This window comes from Anabrus simplex, chromosome 1 (assembly GCF_040414725.1).
Source record: "Anabrus simplex isolate iqAnaSimp1 chromosome 1, ASM4041472v1, whole genome shotgun sequence".
Lineage (NCBI taxonomy): Eukaryota > Metazoa > Arthropoda > Insecta > Orthoptera > Tettigoniidae > Anabrus > Anabrus simplex.
In genome coordinates this window covers 1,138,628,230-1,138,652,843 of record NC_090265.1, presented here as the reverse complement: position 1 = coordinate 1,138,652,843, position 24,614 = coordinate 1,138,628,230, and the positions used below count along the sequence as shown (strand labels likewise).

The window sequence follows — 24,614 nt, the reverse complement described above, 5'->3', positions numbered from 1 at the left end:
TCGTTACGTAGGGAAAGTCTAATTGTAACCACCCGATATGATAAAATTGTACTGTAATAAAAGCATTTCGAGAAATGAACTACCCTTTTTAGCAAGACAGACGACAGTTTACAATGCGTGTACAGTTTTGTAGTTGTAGCACATGTTTTGTGTAGGGTAAGTTTGCCTAATTCCGTGACAATTATTTTCAAATGTAATTTTTGACGATTATTTTTCTGCAAGTCGTGAGGGTAATCTCTTTTACAAATGGAGCAAGTGAGTTGTCTTCACTGGTATGTTTCTGCGCACTACTCATTTCCGAAGTGTCAGGACTGTGAGAAGGTCCAAGTATAGAGTTCTTCGTAGAAGGTAGACCTACGCCTTTAGTTTGGATTTTAGCCGACTATGCTTTCCTACGAGTGGTGGGAACATTGGATGGGTCACAGGATGGAATTTGTAGGCATGATTCACCTCCACTGTTTCCGTTTGGATTTTTATCGGAAACTGTAGACGGGACCGTAGCCTCAGGAGAAATAGCATTCCTATTAAATGGGCAAATGCCAGTTTTTTGGAAACCAGCTCTGATTATCTGGGGCGTGAAGTTCTTTTCGTAGCTAGGGTTGAACAGAGAATGGAAGGCGTATCGACTTGGAGTTTTCCTAGGGTTGCTTCTCATGTGTCCATCTATTTCATTATTCCAAGCAGCTTTCAATGAGCGATAGACACTAACATCAAGAGGCTGCAGAAGATGGGTCGTGTGTGATGGAAAAGTGATGATAATCTGGTTTTCATCCACCATTTGTAAAGCCTCTGGTGATAGATGAGTAGCATGTGAGGATTACTGGTCGAGCTTGAGGAAGATTATTAATTAACATTTCCATCCATTTTACTAAAAGCTCGCTTGTAATCCAACCTTTCTTGCTTACTGCGACCATTGCATCAAGGTGAGCACCTTCCTTTAAGGCTGGAATGTTCTACACTCCTTTGAATATAACCAGAATTGGACCAGATTTTCCTGCTGCATTTGCACAGCACAGCAATGTAGTTGTCATTCCTTTTTCCGCATAAACACTCCTATAGGTATATATCTTACCTACGCTAGTGACAACTTTGGATCCTGCATTTACAAACATTAGACTGGTCTCATCACAGTTCCAGATCTGGTGAGTTTTGTCCATGAGGCCATGTTCTTTAAGAACCTTCTCCAAACAGTCATAATATTCATTCATTAAAACAGGATTTGCACATGAAGCACGATATCTTGATAAATTTCCTGGTCGTGTGAGAGTTAGATTGAAGCTTTCACGAAATCCTCGATACCACTTTTTGCCAGCAATCTCCTTCTCAACATTGAACCTCTCTGCTGATCCATGTTATTTAGCAAAACAATACGCCAGTTTTCTCACTTGCAATACTGTCAATCCAAACCCGATCTCCTGCATTCATATTATATATTTTGCCAATCTAATTTCTAATTCTGATGACAGAACAAAGGGTCTGCCAACTTTTCCAACTTCGAATTTCATCAAACTGTTGTTGCTCACAGCAAAATGTTCACTACCTTTCATTACATTGTCTTTGAGAGTAAACCAAGGCACTTTGAAATATTTCGAAGCCCTGTATATAGTCCAGTGTTCCTGTAGAACTTTCTTGAGAGCTAGTTCCACAGCCTGCTTTTCATACCTTTCTCAGAAGTAGGCTTAGTATCTCCTGCTTTAGAGATGTGTGATTTCTTGGTTTTTACCCATGACACCTCCCTCTTTAGTTGTAACTGAAAATAAAATAAATGTAATGTAGACGTGTGTAGGCTTGCATGTAGGAGTTCATCACGTACTTAATGTTACAATTTTAATTTTAGGTTATAAAATTTTCACACACCCTGTAGTGGAGTAAATTCGCCTTGAAATTCATATGGACGCTAGGTGAAATTATATGTTTACAAAATAACAGATTCTATTCCAATACTCAGCATTAAAAGGGAATTATGTGTACGGAGATATACTCTGACGATAACATGAATGAAAACAAGGCAGAGAAAACGAAAATAAATCACGAAACTCGAAAGAGTTTACTGTTCTATAGAGAAATCTACGAGTGAAAATAATAACAAATCTGGAAAGCCTACATCTTCGTCTACCGCACAGACATAATGTCAAAGCATATATTGTAATATTTACCTAATAATTTTGACGATTTCCCAACTTACAGGCACACAGGACAGAAACACAGCTATTTTCTCACACCTGTTCAGAAATGACGCAGTAGGCCATACACCACACCCTCGACCCAAGCGCTGGTGTTCATGTTTGAAAAGGCTAACTTCACGCCATCTCTTGAGAGTTTAGACAACGTACTCGAGGGATGCCTATTGCCACGATATTCAATCGCAGAAAGTATAACGGAATTAAGGTTAGCACGGAGATGGGCAACCTTACCCTATAAAAAGTTTCAGAGTTTCATCATGGACACTTGGTTGAATTCATTCACTTAATACTGATTCACTGATTTTTATAACTTGGTTTAGTTATACTTCATTCGAGCATACACATGCTGCTGATCTATGGCTTGGGACTGTGCCATAGATTATAGATTTACCCTTGACCACATAGTTATTGCGGGGCCGATGACCTTCGATATTAGGCCCCTTAAAACAACAAGCATCATCATCATCATCATCATCATCATCATAGTTATTGCCATCCATAGGTCTACCTATGTAAGCATGCTCTAGAAAGTTCTGAAAGAATGCACATGTTTCTCGTACAACAAGGTATGCAATGAAATACAGATAGCCCTAGGGCTACCGTATATCAGAATGCCAAGAAAATTTACTGACGAGAGATCCTTAATCAGTAATAGAACCCTGGACAGCTTCCAGCCACAGATTATATATAGGCCTCCACCTTCCACCTTGAGTTCATCACGACTAGAACTTAGATTTGGATGATATCATATTTTTATCCTGGCATGCTTTTTCCTTGGATAAGTTAATTTAAGCAAGATTGTAACATTTGTGAACATGATGGAGCAGTTTTCATTGTTCATACAAATGCATATTTAACCGTATTTAATATTGTTCTAAACATTATTTCATAACGCTTGTGCAGCTGATCGTAAGGACGTTTGTTTGCCAACCTTCACTTGGTGGTAGCAGGATTTACCAGGACTGTGCTGTTAAAGCCTGCAGGTGGAAAGGATGTGTGTGTATGCTTGGAGCACCCTGAGCTCATTCGAGATGCCGAAAGTGTGATTTATTGTGTGTGAAGAAGAAACAGTGAGTTACTTTTCTCTTCCTCTTTCCCAATAGTTTCCTTGTTCCATGGAACCACACACCATCTCTGCCCCTGTATGGCATCATTTTTGTCTCTGCTAACGAGTAGTTCATTGTATTTTCTAGACGCTTAAAATAAAGTGCTCTTATAGGGCGAGATTGCCAGGTTTTGTTAAAGATTTGGTAGAGAGTATTTTAGTACTGGGGAAGATATTTTAGTTTGTAAAATCTTGTAAGGTGAAAATTACAGCTGAGAAATTTTGTATGGTGCAACAACATTTCAATACTGCTGGATACAAAAGCTGTGTAAACTGAGAATTAGCTCCAGAAAGTAGACTGTAATGGCTGTTTGAGAAACCATACAGCAGTGCATCTCAGTTTTTTAAGGATCTTCCTGAAATGATGGTTTCATTGAACATAACCCCCCCCCCCCAAACCCCATGGCACTACAGCCCTTGAACGGTCTTGGCCTACCAAGCAACTGCTGCTCAGCCCGAAGGCCTGCAGATTACAAGGTGTTGTGTGGTCAGCACGACAAATCCTCTCTGCCATTATTCTTGTTTTGCTAGACGGGGCTGCTATCTCGCCGTCAGATAGCTCCTCAATTCTAATCACGTAGGGGCTGAGTAGACCTCGAACCAGCCCTCAGGTCCAGGTAAAAATTCCTGACCTGGCCGGGAATTGAACCCGGGGCCTCCGGGTAAGAGGCAGGCACTCCACCCCTACACCACGGGGCCGGCTCGAATGGTATTTTCTCTTTGCTTATGCAATCCTACGATCAATATTTAATAAATTAGGGTGTGTAAATGCCTTCGTAGAAAGTATTGATACCGGTACTTTGTTTCATACAGTTCTTAGAAAAGTACACAACTTATCCCATTCTTTAAGAGTCCATTTTATGATGGTACAGTGAATAAAATATGAACAGCATGTCAGCAGCAACAAAAATATGGATCTCCATAGATGAAGCCACTGACATAGACGTTAGATATGCGGGAGATTTTATTGTAGGCGTTCTTAAACATGACTAGCCTGGAGAAACATTTCTTATGGCATGCGAGATGTTGAATAGGGTAAATAGGTTCTCCATTGCTATTGTTTTTGATACTTCAGTGAATTTGTTGTGGCCAGGTAAAGTAGAATAATAGTGTGTGCTCATCTTTGTAACAGATGCTGCTCCTTACATGGTAAAAGCAGAAAAAGGCTTCAGATACTGTATCTCAAAATGGTGCATGTAACTTGTCTTGGCATGCCGTACATAGAGTGGCTAATGGGTTTTGAGGTAACTGCTAACTTTTTTCTAAGGCTCCGCTTTGAGTGCAGAAATTTAAGGAAGAGGCGCTATTTCTACCCTTTCCTCTGCAGCCTATTCTGTCACATTGCGAGACTTGGCATCATGCTGCAAACTGCTATAATACAAACTATAGTGAGATTGAGAATATCTTCAATAACTTTGACAAAAGTGATTCATCTTCAATCAAAACTATACAAGAGTTGTTTTCATCCATCATGTCAAGAAACTTAGCCTACATAAATCCATCACTCACCTTGAAACTGTGGACATGCAATTGTGTGATGCATTAAGCATTGTGAAGCAAACTAAAAGTGAGTTATCTAGAACACAGTGCAAAGTAACTGACAAAGGTACGAGGAAAATTACGGCGTGTGCTTCAATGAAATCCTGGATATAAAACATTGTGTAAAGTTATTGACGTTCTTTATGGAAAAGAAGCAGAATTCAACAAAAATGAATCAGAATTTCCTGCTAATGATTTGACCTTTTTCAAGTATTCCCGTATTATGTTGTGCGATGTAGAAAGAAGTTTCTACAAGTACAAGGCACTACTTGCTGACAACCAGAGATCCTTCAAGTTTGACCATCTGAAACTACATATTTCCATCCAGAGCAACTCTGCTGATGATAAAGGCTAAGAGAGTTATGAATTATTTCGTCTGTAACTAACTCTTAGAAGTAGAATTGAGGCTGGTTTATACATAACTCAGTTTTGCATGATTCTGTTTCATACTTAAATTTCTTTAGGTCCCAGCAAAATATAACTTAAAACATGTTATTTGTAAAAGCTAAAATAATGTTGCCGATGTATACATTTCCTATGATCAAAACACAGGTGAGTTACAAATGTGGTACATTAGAGTCGGCATTGTTGGCACGTGGGGGCACTTTAGCTGCAGATGTCGGAGGGATGTGGTGCAGTAGTGTAATGAAAGACACGGAAAGTACCGCGTTGCATATAACTAAAAGTGAAAGATTCTCCGATATCTTTATGTAAACATATTGCTCTTTAAATGTATACAACCCTCTGAGTACAGAATATATTGCAGGCTTGGGGCATGCCTCATTGGAGTGGATATTTAGTGATTTGATTTTAGGATTACTCGAACTTGACTTAACCTAAAGACCTATTTGATGATTCACCGGCAGGTAATTTGGGAGGGATTAAAAAAGAATGAAGCAAATTGGTCCAGTAGAACGGCGAGACGAGATGATCAAACCTAGTTTTAGCAAACTTTTTAAATATATAGTTACCATAATATGTAAACATGATTAGTAAATTGTTCTTAATTATATGTAAAATCTTCTCTTCACCTTGTTATACGTATGACTCAGGTTCAACTGTGTGTGCATTTTTCGTATCGTTTTAATTTTCGGTCATTTTTTATAATTTTTAGGCATAAATGCACGCATATTTCTGGAGTTTTTAGATCATGGAAATCCAAGCCCTAGCCCTGGGCATGATGTACCCTACTGACCAATCAGGAGAGAGATTTACCACGATTAATCTCCAACATAGTCGTCCCACGAAGCTACACCTTGGTATAGAACTTTTGTGTCTGTTGCTACCAAACTGACGTCGTACTTCTGGGTGAGCTATTGGCGCAAAGTTATGAACAGCTCTGTAAATAGTTCTTTATTTCCCAATACTGTACAAAATCAGTTGTGTACAAGATCCAGTATGGAGACCTTTCAGTTTCTGCACTTTACCATGTAGCTAAATGATTGCACAAATAACATAATAATAAATATAATTGAGTTATGATGAATAGCATGTGTTGCAATAAATACAGTGCAAGGGAAGGAGGGGGTTATATGTATCATCACAACATGTTATTTTTGTCTTGCCATGCATATTAAGGAGAAATATTTTCAGGATAATTTTATCTATATAAGGTGGGATGTATAACATCTGATAGGCTTGAAGGTGTTTGAGAAATGGAATTCCTGTAGAGGATGATGATATGTAGTTCTAACATTTTGAAGCAGTAATTCTGACTTGAGTGCTGTTAATTCATACATAGTTAAGAATGTGGTTTTTGAGATTATAATTTGACATCGTTATGTCACTAGCATATATTTAATGATATTTCTTTCAGATTGTTATGCCGATTATACCTTGCTGCAGTCTGCAGGAAAATAGTTCTTGCCCTCTCCTGTAATGTCCGTAAATGTCTTTAAAAAGAGAAGCTTTTCTATAACACCTTATACTAAATGATAGTGTTGATAAATGAACACTATTTTAACCTTTCAAAAGTTGCCTGACTAGAAATCAATAGTTAGAAGGTGCAAAAGGAAGAGCATAACAAGGTTTTGGCAGCATGTTTTGTTCTGCTACTTAAAAACTATTCGTTACTTGTAAGGATGGTGTAAAACAAAAACAAAACAAAAAAACACACTGAATTGTTGTTCTAATGTAAATAAAGATGTACATTTCTAATGATTTTGTAACTCGTCACCAGAACAATTATTGTACAAGAATTGTAATTCTGACTGATCAGAATGATTGATAAATTTCCTGTCAATTTTAACCTTCCTTCTATAAACCCATGTATTCAAACAGTGTCTGTAGTCTTGGCGAAGAAGTGCCATTGAATCATTTCTTTCAGATTTATGCACTCCTTGATTGAGATTTGAAGCTTGTATATGCAGGTTCAGCTTTTGACTACAAGAATGAACTGTAAAAATTTTCTAACTTGTATTGTTTCATGCTTATGAACTGCTGAAGACATTTAGGTACATTATTTTCTTTATTCAGGAGAAATTTATTGCTTTCAAGGCGTATTAATCGTTTTGTTGTTGGTCTTGTCAAGTGTATTACTTCCCCTACTCCCACATTCCCTCCCAACCCCAAAGGTACTCGAGAGAGGCGAGCTGTATTAATGTTCCCCTCGCTCTGCCAGGTGCGCCGGGTGTTTTGGCGTCGCCGTTCGCTGCCATGCATGGCCTGGGCTCGCCACTCACCTCGCCCTATGGCAACTCAGCAGTGGGCGGCTTAGGAGGTACGAATCTCATATCATCCACACCCACTTTCTCTCTTTTCTCTTTGGTGTATTGTTCCTCTCACTTTCTCTGGCTGAAGCCTGCGTAGTATGGGGCATCTCATCTTATTACTTAGAAGGAAAAGCACAGCAACATTGCTCCAAGTGGTTAGGTGATCAAAAGATAGTAGTATACATCCTCTTTTGCTTGAAATTTTTTTGAGAATAGCGATTTTCCATTAGAATTCCTTGATTAAAGATTCTCAGTCAACAGAAATCTGCATTATCACTGTGATTATGGAGATGGTCAAAATTTTGAACTATTCAATGGAAGGGCACTGTGCTTATGATTTCATTTTCTCTTTCTGATGCTATCACTTCTCTTTTCTCTCTCTCTCTCTCTCTCTCTCTCTTTGCCTTTCTCTCTCTCTGCCTATACCTTCTCCTCTTTCTCTCATCTAACTGTTTCTCTTGCTCACAATGATGTATGTGAGATCTGATGTTCACTGCCGGCTGATCCTTCTTGTGTAAACTCTTGCTCTTAATTGTGCCGCAGTATCATTTGTTTGCTTACTTTGATGCTTGAGATGTACATATACATATGTATATATTTATAGTATTCCTAAAAAATTTTAGAGTCTGTGCATTGTGGCTTAGTCTTGGAGTCTGCTTAGCAGAATATCTTGTGTCTTTTAGCCACAATTTCTCTTGAAACAGCTGAACCTGTTATCTTGCAAGTTTCTAAACTTTTTAAATTTTACAGGAATTATTTTGACCCATTTCAACTAGTAAATGCTGGCAATGTTAGCGTTCACAGATAGCCCCTAGGCTTCATGCTAGTGCCCTTAGAGCAACACGAGTGAATCAATTACTGCAGTTTCTTAATGACTTGTAATTTCACAAAGTATAATACAGATGTTACAAGTAAGTGTGCAGTTTTAGGGACATTTATTTATTTATTTATTTATTTATTTATTTATTTATTTATTTATTTATTTATTTATTTTCAGTACATTAATGATCAGTGGAGAGTGTAGCTTGTTGTTTAATGATCACTTGTTTTATTGGATGATGGAAAAACTTAAGGCAGTTATGATGCCTGTTCAGTTTATGATGCCTATTCAGTGATCTTTTGGAGCTTTTGATTGGGTCACTGATGTTTGGGGATTGGGTATGTTACTTAATACATTAATTAATTCAAATTAGAGTGGCAGGGTAGTTTTGTTGGTTAGGCCCTTGCCTTCTGCACTCCTTGTTATTATGGGATCAAGTTGTGGCACAGTTGGTTAACCTTTAAGAGTGATAACATCTGGAAGACTGTATCTGTAGATTTACTTCAATGTAAACATTACCTGTTCGGAACAAAATTCTAGGTTTTTTCCATTTTTGAAAGGATGCCAAATATATAATGTGTTATTATTATTATTATTATTATTATTATTATTATTATTATTATTAATTCATTCATTCATTCATTTATTAAAGTTAATCATTCTTTTTTTGTTAAATTACTTGTTTTGAATGCTAATTTTTTTCTTTTTCTGATATTAAAATATCATGAAATCTGAAGTATAAAAAGCACTTCCCAGCAGTAAGCAGCTGAGAATTTATTTTTGCAGGGCATCCCTGCCTATGGTCAGAAAGTCAGTGCAGCAATTACTATAACTGAAACTAGCAGTCTTTTTCACTGGTTTTCCTTTAAGGGCAACTAAGGAATTTGATGGTGTATGTTAATGCCACTGGGAACAAGGAAAATTTCTTTCACTCTCTCTCCATTCTTGAAGCAGATCTGTGTGTGTTTTGAGTGCTAGCTGCATGCTCCTGATGGTGCCTTGATAAGTATGTAAAAAGTGTGAATATAACTGTTTTCAGTGGTTTTTGTGTTCATAGAGATACTTGGGAAGTATTTCTGTGATCCTCTTAATGGGATATCTAGTAATATGATGTATGCATTTTATCCACTGTGGGTATTGGAAAATTACCTGCATCTTGAAAGTTTAAAGTAGAAGATGCAAAATCTATTGCAGAACAATCTTCGTTTGAAACTTTGATCTTGTTTAACTTAAATTAAGATTTATTTAATGAAATATTTTCTTAAAGAATATTAACTAACAGTGTGTGTTGATTACATTTTTGGAATATGCATAGTTTTATTACTGCATTTTTTATGCCTGTAGTTGATGTCCATGTTTATAAGAAGCCTTTGAAAGAATTTTGGTGGGTTGAGTCAACTACTAACTACCAAGTAGATGGTAGATAATATCTGTTCTAAATAATATTGCAAATGTAAACAAGAAAGGACTGATTTAAGCATTCTGCACTACTTTGTGCAATAAATTAATCGTAGTATGTTCCAGAAAGTATTGAGTTTTAATTTCTTTTGTTGTTAGTTCTTGTCCTGAAACCCATAATCTTATCTTTTGTTTATAGGAGCAGTTTGTGTTAAAAATGGATTTTTAACAAAGCATAAGATGAGAGGGATTATTTTGAAAGCAAATTATTTTCATCCCATTCCATTCGATGCAATAAATGGCATAGTTATTAAGGTATTTCTCTGAAGCCACTGACATCGCTAGTGATAAAGTTGAATTGGATGTCAATGCTTTGAACGTTGCATGTATGCACATGTTCTTTCTACTCTCGTTACGTAGTAGGAGAGAAGTTTGCTACTGATGCAGTTTTTTATAGTTTATTATGTCTTCTAGGTACAAACCATATAAATTCAAGTCCATTGCAAGTGAAAGTGGTAAATCAAAAACTAGTTCCAAGAATCGGAGCAGAAGAAAGTCTAATTTTTGAATTGTCTGAATGTAGTTTGTGTTAATATTCCTACCGATAATGTGTGTGTGTGTTCGTTTAGTTTTTTTTTTTTTTTTTTTTTTTGCCACGTAAGTGAAGTATTAAATAAGATTTGGGGAAGTGCAGACTGTATTACGTTACATGGTAATTTTGGTACTGTAAACTCGATACATTGAGCACTAAAAGACATTTAATAATCATGCATACAACTAAGAGAAAGTCACAATTGAGCAGTTAAAAAATATACAAAAATACACTCCATACATGGCATAATTTTCTTCTTTCTCTTCCTATCATTTTCCAGCCGGTGCAAGAACCACTGCTTCAATCTTGACTTGTCATTCTGAGGTACCAAAACCGACCAAATGCTACACAGCTGGTTGGGTTTCAAATTGATAGCCTGTGTCATGAGTTGGATGTGGCTACCGGTGGTTATCTTGAGTGAACCCATAGCGAAGTACCTCCATTGCTAGTTCCTCGGTCAAATATAGGGCTAGATCTACTCCGTGGACCCAAGATGAGCATGGATGCCTGTGTTCATCGGAGGTATTTCTGGGACTGCATTCACCAGTATTTAGCCCTGCGCCATCATTGCAGATGGTTCTAAGATCAGGAAAAATGTAGGGTACTTATTCGTCTCCGATGATATTAGCACGAAGATCTCGCTTCCCAGTGTGTGTAGTGTGTGTATATTGCAGAGTTTCACCGCCTTAGAACATCTGCACTTTCTCTGTATCTACAGACTCGTTAAGTTCTCTGCAGTTTATTGGCATATGTTTCCGACAACTCCGACTAGTGTGGCGCATTCATGACCTTCTAGCCAGATTGTGTGATGTTGGCACCAGAATCACTTTTGTATGGCTCCCAAGCCATGTTGGGATTGCGGGAAATGAACTTGTGGACGAAGCTGCAAAAGATGAGTCACTTCTACCACCCACACTTAAGAACATACTTGTTTCAGATATTTGTTCTCGTCCTAGGAATTGGAGTGACTATCTATCCAAACTCCCAACGAGGTTAGGGCAATTACGAAGACAACTAACTGCCTTGTGGTGGTCCTCTTTCCAGTTTTAACAGAGAGGTCGTAGTTTTGTGTAGGCTGAGGATAGGTCATGGAAGATCTATGCACTCTTACCTCCTGAAGAGGGAAGACTTCCCCCCCTCCCCTGCAGTTTGGTCTTGTGGTGCTCCATTCACTGTGGCACACATCCTCACAGTGTGTGTCGATCTCTCCGGCCTAAGATGGAACATCAGCCTGCAGGAGACACTTGAACTCATACTTGCTCCTGAAGTCATACTAGTCGATGATGGGAATACTGCTGATCTTGTAATTTGCTTTGTGTGGCAGTGGATTGATCAACGGGGTGCTAAATTTCATTTTTCAGTGTCCTATTTGGCTTAAGAACATTTTTATCATCATTTTAAAATATTATATTTCAAATTCTTCCGTTTAATAAACAGTTTTAAATTTATTTTAACTTTCGTTTTTTCTCTTAATTTGTTCAGAGAGGATGGTTACCTAGTTGTACTTCCTCTTAAAACAACAATCGCCACCATTGTTTTTGCATAATCTTGATCATTGTAAGGTCTTAAGTTGAAAGTCTTCATATCGGCATTTACCGTGTCATGCCAGCGCTGCTTTGGACATCAATGTAGCCGGGCTGAGTGGCTCAGACGGTTGAGGCGCTGGCCTTCTGATCCCAACTTGGCAGGTACGATTCTGGCTCAGTCCGGTGGTATTTGAAGGTGCTCAGATACGTCAGCCTCGTGTTGGTAGATTTACTGGTCCGTAAAAGAACTCATGCGGGACTAAATTCGGGCACCTTGGCGTCTCCGAAAACCGTAAAAGAGTAGTTAGTGGGACGTAAAGCAAAAAAACATTATTATTATTATTATTATTATTATTATTATTATTATTATTATTAACATCAATGTGGACGTTGCCCATTAATTTGCAAGGAGTTGGTGAAATTGTCGGCTGTTCCACATACGGCACACAGGGCATAGCCATACCATTGTAGATGCTTTTCCCTTCTCAGTGAGGGGTTCGTTGCTATGCGTATGATAAACCATGTGCTGGCAAACAGTCATTTTTGACATGATTCAGGAGTGTGATACCCATCGACCAATGGAGCATACGCATTTCCATGTTGTTTAATTGGTGCTCCATAGCAGCTTTGTGAGCTGGTCGACATTCAACACCGTATAAAGCAGCAGGACTTAGTACCATGCAGTATATTCTGGATGTAATGGCATCCTTTTGTCGCAGGGTATGCCTGTGACTTTCCTCCATCTCATCCATGCTGAATTCATCCTACTTTGTACTTCATCACCTATCCCACCATCAGTCTGTAGGCAAGATCCTAGATACCTGAAGCTTATGGTCTTCATTAAGGTCTCGTAACATTGATGGAGCTGTTGCTTGGGATGGTGTCCTGGTATTCGGCTTTCTTTTTGTTCAGTCCAAGACTGTAAAATGAGAGACGGCGGCTGTTCCAATCGTCAATGTGTCCGTACAATCCTCTTCTGGTGGTATAAGCAAGTGCGACATCATCTGCTTATAACAGAGTCCAAGGGGCGCACTCCTTTTCTGGTCCCATGTGATAGTGTCCATGAGGAGGACAAAGAGCAATGGGGACAGTGCGGAGCATCGGTGTACGTCGGCTTTCACTGGGAAGCTTTCCAAGATGCCGACTGTGCGCAATGTACATGGAAGGGGGGTTTCAGTGGTCAGGTGAGGCCAACATGTGGTCCCTTCCAACATTATTCGACAAAACTGACGTAGACATGGTTCATGGGTTGTGACGGAATTATCAACCCGCTTGTCGCCACAGCCTGCATTGGGCATTTTAGAGTTTCCTGATAGCAGGAATTTTGGCCACTGCTAACATTGGGAAGAGACTCAAAATCTGATAAATGCCCATAGTTACGGACAAATACCCTTTACTCCTACTAATCCAGAATATTAGGATGCTACGTCCACCATCCACACTGTTCCAAATTCTAGCGTCTACACAGTAGTTACCATTGTGGACTTCACTCATAACCCTGAGCTGGGGCCCTGCATATTTATGACCCCTGGACAGAGGGTGTCCCAGGATTGTAAAGCCCCCAGGAGTAGGGTTGCCTGTTGGTCCGTGAATTAATTTCCGAGGTATCTACACCAGCCCACATTTCCGTTGGCCCTGTATCAACCACATGTGGACACGCCCTCTAGGGGTTGACGTGGGATCACATCGCATACAGACAGTTCATACATTTGATCAGTTCCTGGAATACACTGGGTAAAAATGTAAGGAAAATCATACCTTCATGTGCAGTTAGCAAAATATGACAAACATTTCCTGAAAAGACAGCAATTACACTATATTCAAAGCAAACGTGTCAGGAGTGTTTAGTTACTCACATTAATAATGAGTGCTGATATAAGACTTCTTTTACTATCCTTATCTTGTTCTTATATTCCCCAGTAGCATTGTATTAACAGTTTTTGAATTTACTCTCATCATCCCACTCAAGGGCACTACAAATATACTGAAGAGCAGATGTCAATTTTTCAGTGAGCTCATTTTTGTCGCTTTGGCAACTTTGAAAATACCACAAATGGTGTACTGAACTAATTTTCCATGTCATAAATTGTTCACATGTTTTCGTTCAGATTTAAGCCGCTTCATAAAGCTCTAACTAAATGCCATACGTCAAACTGGTGTTCAATGTTACATAAATTTTTTTGAAACGTTGTTCGAAATGTCGTTGTTGGACAGAAAGAGTAACATTCAACTTGGTGGTGAGTGATTGTACTTTACAAACTACTGTTCCCATGTCCCCTTTCACCATTCCTCTTTTGGGATCACTTTCAAGTTTATATAATCTTGTCAATTTTCAATTTCATTAAAAAATTTTGCACGGAAGTTATTGACCGTTACATGAAACCCATAGAGAAGTGTATTTCAAAAATTCCATTAAATTATGTTGGGGTAAAATTGCAATTGGATGCCCTAGGAAAGGGTTGTTAGACCAGATACAAGAAGACATAGAGAAGAGAGGAGAAACATCGGATGCTCTAGGGAGAGAAGAAACATACCGAGATCCTAACAAATGGAGGCACATCGTGACATATAGTCTGGAGAGTTGCATCATATATCAAAAAGAAGTAAATCAACTGCAAGCTTGTGAAATTAAGTTCCTTAGATCAGCTGTACAGAAAACAAGGAAGGACAGAATTAGGAATGATAAGATACGAAGTGACCTGCAGATCATCCTGACCATAGAAGAAAGGTTGAAGTGGCTAGGACACGTTAAGTAGATGCAGGCAACTCAAACTTCAAGGAAGTATTTTGAAAAGATTGTTCCGGGACAAAGACAGATTGGACGCCCTAGGAAAAGGTTGTTAGACCAGATACGAGAAGACATAGAGATGAGAGGAGAAACATCGGATGCTCTAGAGAGAGAAGAAACATACCGAGATCCTAACAAAAGGAGGCACATCGCTCTAAAACATCCTACCTGGCTCACTTGAAGGAATTCATGATGATGATGATCATGATCATGATTATCTCTATGCCCAGCTGCCTTTGCCTCTTGGAATTAACCTGGTAATTTTTTAATTTTATTTTGTGGGCCGAGTAAACCTTAGAGCTCTGTGCCTCTCCAGAAGTGGAAATCTTGTTTCAAAATTTTATGACTTCCTGCCAAAGAATTGAACTCGTGTCCTTCTGGGCGAACCAAGCATGCCTTTAAAGCCTGTTAGGCAGCCCATCTTAGTATAGTAGCCTTTTAAATTTTTTATTTATTTAATAAACCGGGCAAGTTGGCCGTGCGGTTAGGGTTGCGCAGCTATGAGCTTGCATCCGGGAGATAGTGGGTTTGAAGCCCACTGTCAGCACTCCTGAAGATGGTTTTCCATGGTTTCCCTTTTTCACACCAGGCAAATGCTGGGGCTGTACCTTAATTAAGGCCACGGCCACTCCTAGGCCTTTCCTATCCCATCGTCACCATAAGACCTGTCTGTGTCGGTGCGACATAAAGCAAATAACAAGAAAAAATTTATAACTTTGGTACTGTATATTGTAGGGCTGTGAAGGAGCAGATGTACAGGGTCAGAGGATGTCACTAATATTATTAAAATACTTAGTATGCAGTTGTCTTATGTGTATGACAAGCTTCAGTCTCTATGGCATTGGTTATTTCAGTTATAACTTTCTGTTTCAAGTTTACTACAAAGATTGGTTAAGGTTGCGAGACTGGGGTAAGGGTGATGAGGAAAGTGAAGACAGACAACCTCTGTTGTAGGTTTAAAGTTTTTGTCCTGCTGAAATTAACAATTTCAAACACCCAACTCTTCACCATGTCCAAATATACAAATCTGTTCAGGGTCCTATCAGAAAATTCTAGCTCCCTACTCTTGATGCTGATATGTACTCTGAGACATATTAGCTTGAAGGTCCTGAGGTTCTAGCTCAGTTTTGGACTTTCTCCACTTTTCTACCATCATTATGGAATATGTTTCATTTACCTCCTCCTACCATCATTATAGAATATGTTTCATTTATCTCCACTTGTGAAAAGCACTGTGTTCCAGAAGTCTACATATTTATATAATTTTGAGAAAATGTTCATTTCTTCTTTTGGCTTTGTTTGCTGATACACAGCCCCTTTTTCTAGGCACCCCTTGCTCTATAGCTTGCTCAGTTCTTAAAGAAGAATGTTTCCCAAAGAGAGAGTGAAGTTCTTGCAATAGTTCTTTAACTGTCGACTCAAGCAGGACCCCTCCACCAGCTCAATTGTTGTCCAATAGCAGATGGCTTGTATGCAGCTGTCTTGGGTTGGCTCTTTCGTCATCAGGTGGCATGTTTGCCTTGTAAATAATTGACTCCATGTGAACCCGAGTGTGAACTTCAGAAGTGTGCCAGTCATTAGCGAGGAAATTGGGAAAACTTCACATCCTCCAATATTTCTGAGGAGATTATTCTTTTTGTTATTATTCTAAATAGTATCTTCTTCTCTCTTGTATGTTTATGAGGATAACCAGGCCTTCCTTTGTTTATCTTTGTCACTTGGCAATCAGACAACTTCTACCAACTATATCTGTGATTTGATAATTGTTTCTTTTTGTATAATAATAAAAATATTAATTTCTCTCATGCTGTGTCTTTATATTTTGTGCCCATTTTGGTTGTCTGTAGTGCACAAACAACACATCAGATAGTCCATCTACACCGCTGCATTACAAAGTAATTCCTAGTCCTGTTTTGTTGTTGGTTCACAGACAGGTGAATACTTATGACTAGCCATGAACCACGTTGTCAAAAGAATATTCCTTATTTTTGAGTAGTAATTTGTATAACAAAAGGCTGTTTCTAGGAAATATTAATTCCTTACATTGTAATGAAGCACACTTATTATGACCACACCTCTACGTAATAGTTTACTTTTAGATAAGGGAGTGGGTGGGTAGTATGAAAACTCATGGCTATGATTGTAGAATATATTATATTTCTGTATTATTATGATGGCAAACTTAGCAGGACTTGGGCTTTATTCAGCTCAAAAATTAGGCATATGTTGGTTTGGAGTACAATTGTCTTAACCGTTATTTTTTTTTTCCTCTCCAAACTGAAGAGTTACAGTAGTTAATCAATTGACTAAATATACCCCACAATAACATATTCATTTACTTGTCTATACAAAGCTGCAGTTTAACCAGTTAGTATACGACTGTTATCATCACTTACTACATATATCATTGATTCCAAACTACTCTCAGTTGTAATTTACTGCTAATGTTCAATTACATGTAAAATAATGTTTGTAACTTGTCTGAAGTGAAGAATATAATGGAAAATAACAGCAAGTATTCCACAGCTGGCATGCCGCTAGCTGGTTTCCAGATGCCTGGTGCAGCTGCAACCACAGCACTGGGTGCTGCTGGGATTCGACTGGCTGGCTCGCTGAATGCTGCCACTGGATGTGTACTACTAGTTAGCAACCTCAACGAGGAGGTATGTTATAGTCCAGCATCCTATAACTTTCCCATCTCCCTTGACACTGCAGTGGACTCCATCCCTTTTTCCAAGTTAATAAAAAGTCATAATGAAATGTTTTCTTAAAATTGTTAGGCAGTAAATATCTCTTGATTCATCTGAAAAAATGCTCCTCATCAAGACACACTAGGCAAGTAAAATGCTGATTCAAACCAAGAACTGTTTGCTGCTCTCTTGGCCAGTTTTAGTTTAGTAGTATTTGGTAGAGTGATTTTGTGTCACATTTTATTGTAGATTTCTTTGTAGTATTTAAATTGCTTCAAAGGAGTCCATTTTTGCCCCTGATGGAATCAATTTTTCTTTTAGGCAATATAGTCTCTTCTTTTGGCTTAGCACTGTATCTTTATGCTAGAGAGCTTCACAAGTTCAAATAGTGCCACACTAACAGCATCTGCCATTGCCTTGTCCTGACTTGCACAAAATACAAATAGAGAGATTTCTTGTTTTAATGGGATGGAGTGGCTCTAACTGTCTCATTCTGCAACACTGTTATTCCTTTACATATTATGATCTCCTTCTTTTATAGCCCTCTAATATCATAAAGCTTCTGGATGTTGACAATTTTTTGTTACTTCACCTACACAGTAATACTTACAGAACACAATAAGTGTCAATTTTACTTTATTTGTGTTCATGTAGAAAAATGTGTGTACTTTTCCGATTTGGTTAGAGTAATGAAGATTTGAAAAGAAAGAAAAAAACTTTCCATCTGGCCGTTGGTATTAGTTAAGCGTTAATAATATATTTATAGCCCATATCAAGACCAGTTGCACAATTTATGTGAAACATTGGTTCTTACAAAAATTTCAGCATGAGGGGATTAAAAAAAATCTCTCCCATAAATATTCACTTGGAGGAAATATGCTTCTCAATAAATAATACTTTTAATAGCTTGATGCTTTTGTGATTGTTACTGATATTTTGTACTCTTCTATCAAATTAATGTTATCTTTCCCTGGAAAGAATTCTAAGCTAACTCTTCTGTTAAAGTTGTTGTGCTAAGAAGTAAGACCAGAGGATGCTTTACTAAAGTTTATATGGCATCCCAAATCTAGAAAATGCCATGCAGATGCAACTAAAGGAATAGAAGAAAGATGGGTTTTGTACGTGCTCACATTCATGCCAACACAAGATAAATGTACAGCTGGTCTTTTTTTAATTTTTAGGGAAGGCTTTTTAGGATTATTACTTCCTCTATTTTTACTTCTTTGGTATGGTGTAGCCTAACCCCATAATGTTCCATGAATTCCCATGACAGGTTTAGAGGTGGAGTTTCATGCTATGATCTGATTCTATTCTTTGGTTTAGTTCAGATCTTTATCTCTTTTAAAATAAATATATTGCTCATTATAGCTTCTTGAGCAAGTACTATGGAGTGCTGTAACTTAGTGTTTTACTTTCACTCTTCTTCTCCTCATTAGTACACTCGCTGAGAAAAGAAGGTAATGCATCCTGTTTTAGGCATTGCAACTTACTGCATCTGTATGTTTGTAGTTGCAATAAATTATTATTTACAGTTTTCAATAATGTAATATAGGCTATATTGCAGTATGACTGTACTGCTAATTCTTCTTAATACTTAATCACTTCACTTCATACAGCAATACGTATACAGAAATATGACTGGGCCTTGGATTGTTAATATGTTCGTGTGATAGTCTTGTGAAAGGATTTCACAGCTGATGCTGTTCAACCCTCAAAGTCTGTTATAGTAGAATCTACCATTACACATAGGCCCAGTGGGCAATAAGTTTGGGACTATCCTGTCAAGGAAATTTTGCATGCCATGGATCTTGAACATACATGGATGTATAAGATCTTGTTGAAGAATGGTGGTATTCAGTTGCGCTATCTGTGAACGGATCTACTGAGTACACTGCTGTATCTTAAAACAGCTATCAACAACCATAAAATATTACTACTGCAGTTCTGGTCATGAAATACCTTTCACGTTTATTATGATATTGTTCTGGACAATTGGCTCATGCCCAAATCAGGACAGGGAAGGTGATATCCATTTTGACGAATGACTACTTTTTTCTACAGAGTCCAATAAGTCATCTTCCATTATTCTTCTTCATGATGGTTCCCACAGCATCATTGAGAAATACCTCAGTATGATGTCATGTGGCCTGTGGAGAGGCCCGGTGCAGGTCTTTCTAGTAGTTGACGCTCGTGGGTAATCTGCACATTTGATTCGGTGGTGGTGGTTGTGCTGGTGATGATGATGACGACGATAAGGCCGGGAGAGGGTGAAACTGGGGTATCGGGACAGCCTACTCTTGTCAAATAACATCTCCATTGGATGGACGAATCACCATCAGCAGTCCCATATGCCTTCACTCAATACAGACACTGTGGAGATGTTTGAATCTAGGATTTTGGCATGTAACTTAGTGGTTAGAAATTGTACACCACTACCTCTCCTACCCTAGTTGTCAATATTCTGATGGTGAAAATGAACATTTTTTCACCAACCGGAGTGGAACCAGCTAACCATGGTGTCAGACCAGAAGAACATGACTGTTTAACAATCATGACCACCAGGTGGACTAATAACCTCAATAAAAGAAATGCACAGAATTACACTGCCATCATGAAGAGCCCTGCCATCCAGAGACATTCATTGTCAGCAAAAAAATAGAAATGTTTTTGCAGCTACCTTACACAGGGTGCAGTAATTCTCTCCCCCTTTTTTTTTTTAAGAGGGTGGGGGACATGGAAGGGATGCTATTTGTTGCCAGTGACCTCTTTGCTCTGAAACTCTACCAAAACCCAACCTGCTCTAAGCTTGCCCGTGAAGGATTTGTGTGTGTTTGTGTCTGTATGAATGATTTACTTTTCTAGAAATATTCTCCAAATGTACTTCTTACTTGTTGAGTATACAGTACCATAAGATGTAACAGAAAATGTGCTTTAGTTAGAGAATGGAACTTTGTTGAGTGAATGGTTACGTTTTCAATTGATTGCTTTTGAAATTTTCTGCTTTTTTTCCTCCATCAAAATTCTGGGTTTTAACTCTGCATTATTTTCATGTCATATGATTTCATTATAATGCATAGAGTAAACCAAGTGTGTTCACTTTCAAATTTTAGTCCTGAGGAATTAATTTTTGCTTCATTTTACAGTTGCATATTTATGACACTATCTTTTGTGATGTTGCTCATTCTCTCTCTTTACTTAAGAGAAAGTCTATACCTGTCAATCTCTCCAATGTAAATTTGATATATTATTTAAATCTTGCATTTATTAGTCATTTCTTCATGATTGTGATTGATTTACCATTTTATATTTTCCAAGTTCGGTCCCAATCCTGAAGGAAAGCATTTTATTTGTAATTATATATTGAGAGGTGACAAAGCTAGTTCATATAAAATATTCCATTCTCTAGCTATGAGGAGAATTAGTATGCATCCTTTTTATTTCCCTTTCATTTCTCTCTCACACAAGCGGCCGTGTAATTGTAGCAGAATGGTCCTTTCTCGTAAAATAAAATAGTTGCACTAATTTTAATAAAAGTTCAAATTTCTGTAATGGCAAATTACAAGTTCCTCAAACTATTAAGTAAACAATTTTCATTTTGTTAAGGTATAAATATTCTTCCGCATGATATATTTCAAACGTTAACACATTGGAGACGCCGCTCGTAGAAATTACGGGCGCGCTATTTCGTTGCTACTGACAGAGCTTGGATAATCTACGGGCACGTTTTCACTGTGCCTAAAAAATAGTTGCTGCCGTTTCAGCGAGCTGTGACTTCACTAAGATACTGTTGAATAAAATGTACTAATTATGAGCATAACTCGAGAGCTCTTCTTTCAAGGCATTGATAACACAGCCACGTTCCTACATAACCTGGGGTTGCATCATCGTTGACTCTCAGCTGTGAAATGGGTGGGAAAGTACGTACAGTACATGTGGACTGGAAGAGTGTGTGTTCAGGAGGCAGGCTTGTTTGTGTAATTCTTGTGAATAGTTAGCCAGTGTAATTGAAGTGTACGAAATTTCCATAATTGATTTTCTTATGGAAGACACGAGTTCTGAAAATGAGGATGAGGATAACAATTACACACTAAGTAAACGTGATGATTCTGGCGCTTCAGGCAAGTAAATGTAGATAATAAGCTAATTTCAAATTGGTGTGAAGTGTAAAGTAGTTTTATACCGCTTCCTAAAAATATTGGTGTTTCCCGTGTACAGATGACAATCTGCAGCAACTTGATGCAAACCTGTCGTCAAACAATGAACAGTAGGAAAGCAAATTACTGGTCGTAAATAAGGATACCGGTACCAATTGACCAATTAGGTTAGAATCTGTAGAAGTGGGTTTCAGTAGATGTGTCCGCAATATTAGACAGATTTTGAAATATTAACCAAACTGGCGTCCATAGCTGTGTCATATTTTATTTTCGTTTGTAAAACTTCTTATCTTCATAAATATATATTTAAAAATTGCTGCACTATTATGATAATTAAAACACATTATAAGAAAGTGTGATCTTTCTTAATATTCCAAAAGTTGTTATAATCATGGCTTACCCTACCATTAAAAATCCTATTTCTGGAGGGTAGCACATTCAGATATGGCGTCTCCAATGTGTTCATTCTAAACAGTCAATACTTTGAACAAAATTATCCTCATATATTCTTTTCATGTATGATCTAGTATCATATCAACTTATTTCAGCTGTTTTTCATGCAGTGCCTAATAATTGTGGAGTCTGGGTGTTATTATAGGAGTTTCTTTAACAAATCTATTGCTGCTATGTTTTGTGGAGAAAATGGAAAGTTCTCTGTGTGAAAGTGAATGTTGTGTGCCTGAAAGTATGGACAAGCTTGGAGACAACCAGGGGAACTGGAACCATGAGGTGTCCTACCTGATAAGGTTGAGATCACCACCATTATCATTGTCATGTCATATCGTGATTTAATTTTTCTCAAACTCTTTTTGTTTCTCTTTTTTTCCAAACAACTCTTCTCGCCTGACCTGTGTGGTGCGGTGTCTCCCTCTGACCTGGACTCGACAAAAATACAATAATTTATCCCTACTGCTCTTCAAATCTATGAAAAATAAACCTCAACTCAATCTACGCAAACCACCTACTTCTGCTCTCTCTCACTTCGTAGATGGTCACGCCTGAAGCTCTATTTACCCTATTTGGTACGTTATGCACACATCTTTTTTATTATTAATTTTTTTTAATTTATTAGAGTATATTGATTTTTAGTCATGTTTCGATATCCTTAGTAACCTTTTCTGGAATCTGGGGTTGATCATTTACGAAACATTCCCTCTCTGTAGATGAGAGTGAAGTTCATTTTAGGAAATACTTATTCTTTATAGATTGTTGAATATTTTCTCTTAATTTTTTGTTCTTTTAATGTTTTTTTTTTTTTTGTTTTGTTTGTTCAAGTTAGGTTCAAACCATTACTTACAAATTTACCAAAGCGGTGCATTTTTTAGTATTTTCTTACCTTCAGTAGTTTGATAGGAAGCATGCTTACAATTTTATTTATCATTAAAACTTTTCAGATTTTTTCATTGCATATTTTTTTTCTCTTACTTACAGCATTCAGATTTGACAAGGGGAAATCTATAATCTGTGACTCTCAGTTTTTATATGGCCAGACAAAGGAACCAGTTTTGAGCAACTATGCTCAGGGCTCACAAGCTTTCTTTTCAGTACTCTTTTTATTTCATTCTGTTCAATTAATACTACTGTACAGTTTTTCATCCTCTATTTCTAGCAGTTTACGCTTTGCTTATTCATTATATATCATTAAAAGCTATTAAAACTATTTTCTGTCTTGCTGTGGTGTGTCTTTTATTTGTCTTTATTATTCAGACTTTTGCTTGTAGTTCTAGTTGTGGATGTCCAGTTGAAGAGCTTTGTATTCTTTTTTAAAATTTTGTTGATGTGTACTTGATGTGCAAGTCATAGAAATTCTCACTTTCACATACAGTGGCATGTACCCATTTTTTTCAGCAGTGTGTTCATGTATTTAGATAAAGTTGTTTGTCCACCCTTTGCATTTGTGTTGAAAGCTGGCAATGAAATTAATTCATGTTCTTTAAAATTTATTTTCAGTCATGGTTTACATAAAGTGACTGATGTGTTTGTACAAGTCATAGATCCTTTACCTTATTATCTCAGGTTCTGACCATAATTCCAACAACAGTACTTTCTGGAAGTAGAGAGCTGTTATTTACTCCTGTTTTTTGTGTTTCTGACAAATTGTTTTGTTTCAACTAGCATTCTTGAGAATACAACACATAATTATTTCTCTAGCTTTGTATTAGAACTTGGTTCAATTGCTAGTTATGAGATCATTTGTACTGATTTTTCTAATTATTTGTCAGACCGACAGATGAAGGCAAGAGAGTGACTCGGGGTCTGCACAAGTATGCTTCTTGTTTTATGCCACAACACCTTAGTACTCTTTTGTTCCTGCAGGTGTGTATGGAGATGTTCAGCGTGTGAAAATTCTGTACAACAAGAAGGATAGTGCCCTAATCCAAATGGCAGAGCCTCATCAGGCACATCTTGGTGAGTATAGTAATATGCCTTATATGCAATTGAATTCATAACCATTCTCAATGCTGAGACTCCCAATTGATGAAACTTTTAATCATTTCTTGGCAGCATTACGCATTGCAGAATTTCTACGTTTCAATTAACCCCTTAACTTCATATTTTAAAAATGTATTGGACAGAAAATTTTCAAACTTTTTTGGTGCCAAAATATAATATCTTCTGTGTATAATTTGTGTATCCACTTGTCTTTCACATAAGTCGATATTGAGAAAAAGAGACTGTTTCAACCTGAAATTGGCACCATGTATACGTTGTTGTCTGCTTTACAAGATTAAAATGAACCTTTCATGAATGCAATTATTTTAGTACCTTTTTAAAAAGGTTAAGTCTTATTTTCCATGTTGCCATGCACAGCTGCATCTATTGGCACGAGTTTGAATTGCATACATTTCTGAGTTATGTTACCTTCCATTATAATATTAAGAAATAGACTACGTTTGGAAGACTAAAATTTGCACCCGATAGTGGTTACAAGAACAATGCAGTGATGACCATCATAGTGGTAATTTCCAGTTACTATTTACATATTGGTAGTAATTTTGACTGTTGAACATAGGCTTACATACTAGTTTATATTATAAAGATAGGGTCAGGCATAGCTGCCAACCCTTCCGATTTACCCAGAAACTTTCTGTTTTTTAACTCGTCTTC

The 24,614-nt window shown here is 37.6% G+C and overlaps 1 protein-coding gene across 14 annotated transcripts in view; it reads left to right on the top strand.

Moving 5' to 3' along the window:
• Positions 1-24,614, top strand: part of heph (polypyrimidine tract-binding protein 1 heph) — a 1,355,684-nt gene that overhangs the window by 1,268,921 nt on the left and 62,149 nt on the right. For 12 of the 14 annotated variants that reach the window (XM_067137384.2, XM_067137377.2, XM_067137376.2 and 9 more), the window contains 4 exons: positions 7,448-7,546; positions 17,189-17,325; positions 22,495-22,528; positions 23,823-23,915. In XM_067137384.2, the coding sequence (XP_066993485.1) occupies positions 7,448-7,546; positions 17,189-17,325; positions 22,495-22,528; positions 23,823-23,915 (363 nt within the window). The remainder of the gene's footprint in view (positions 1-7,447; positions 7,547-17,188; positions 17,326-22,494; positions 22,529-23,822; positions 23,916-24,614) is intronic. The other 2 variants (XM_067137387.2, XM_067137386.2) reach the window with 1 other exon arrangement.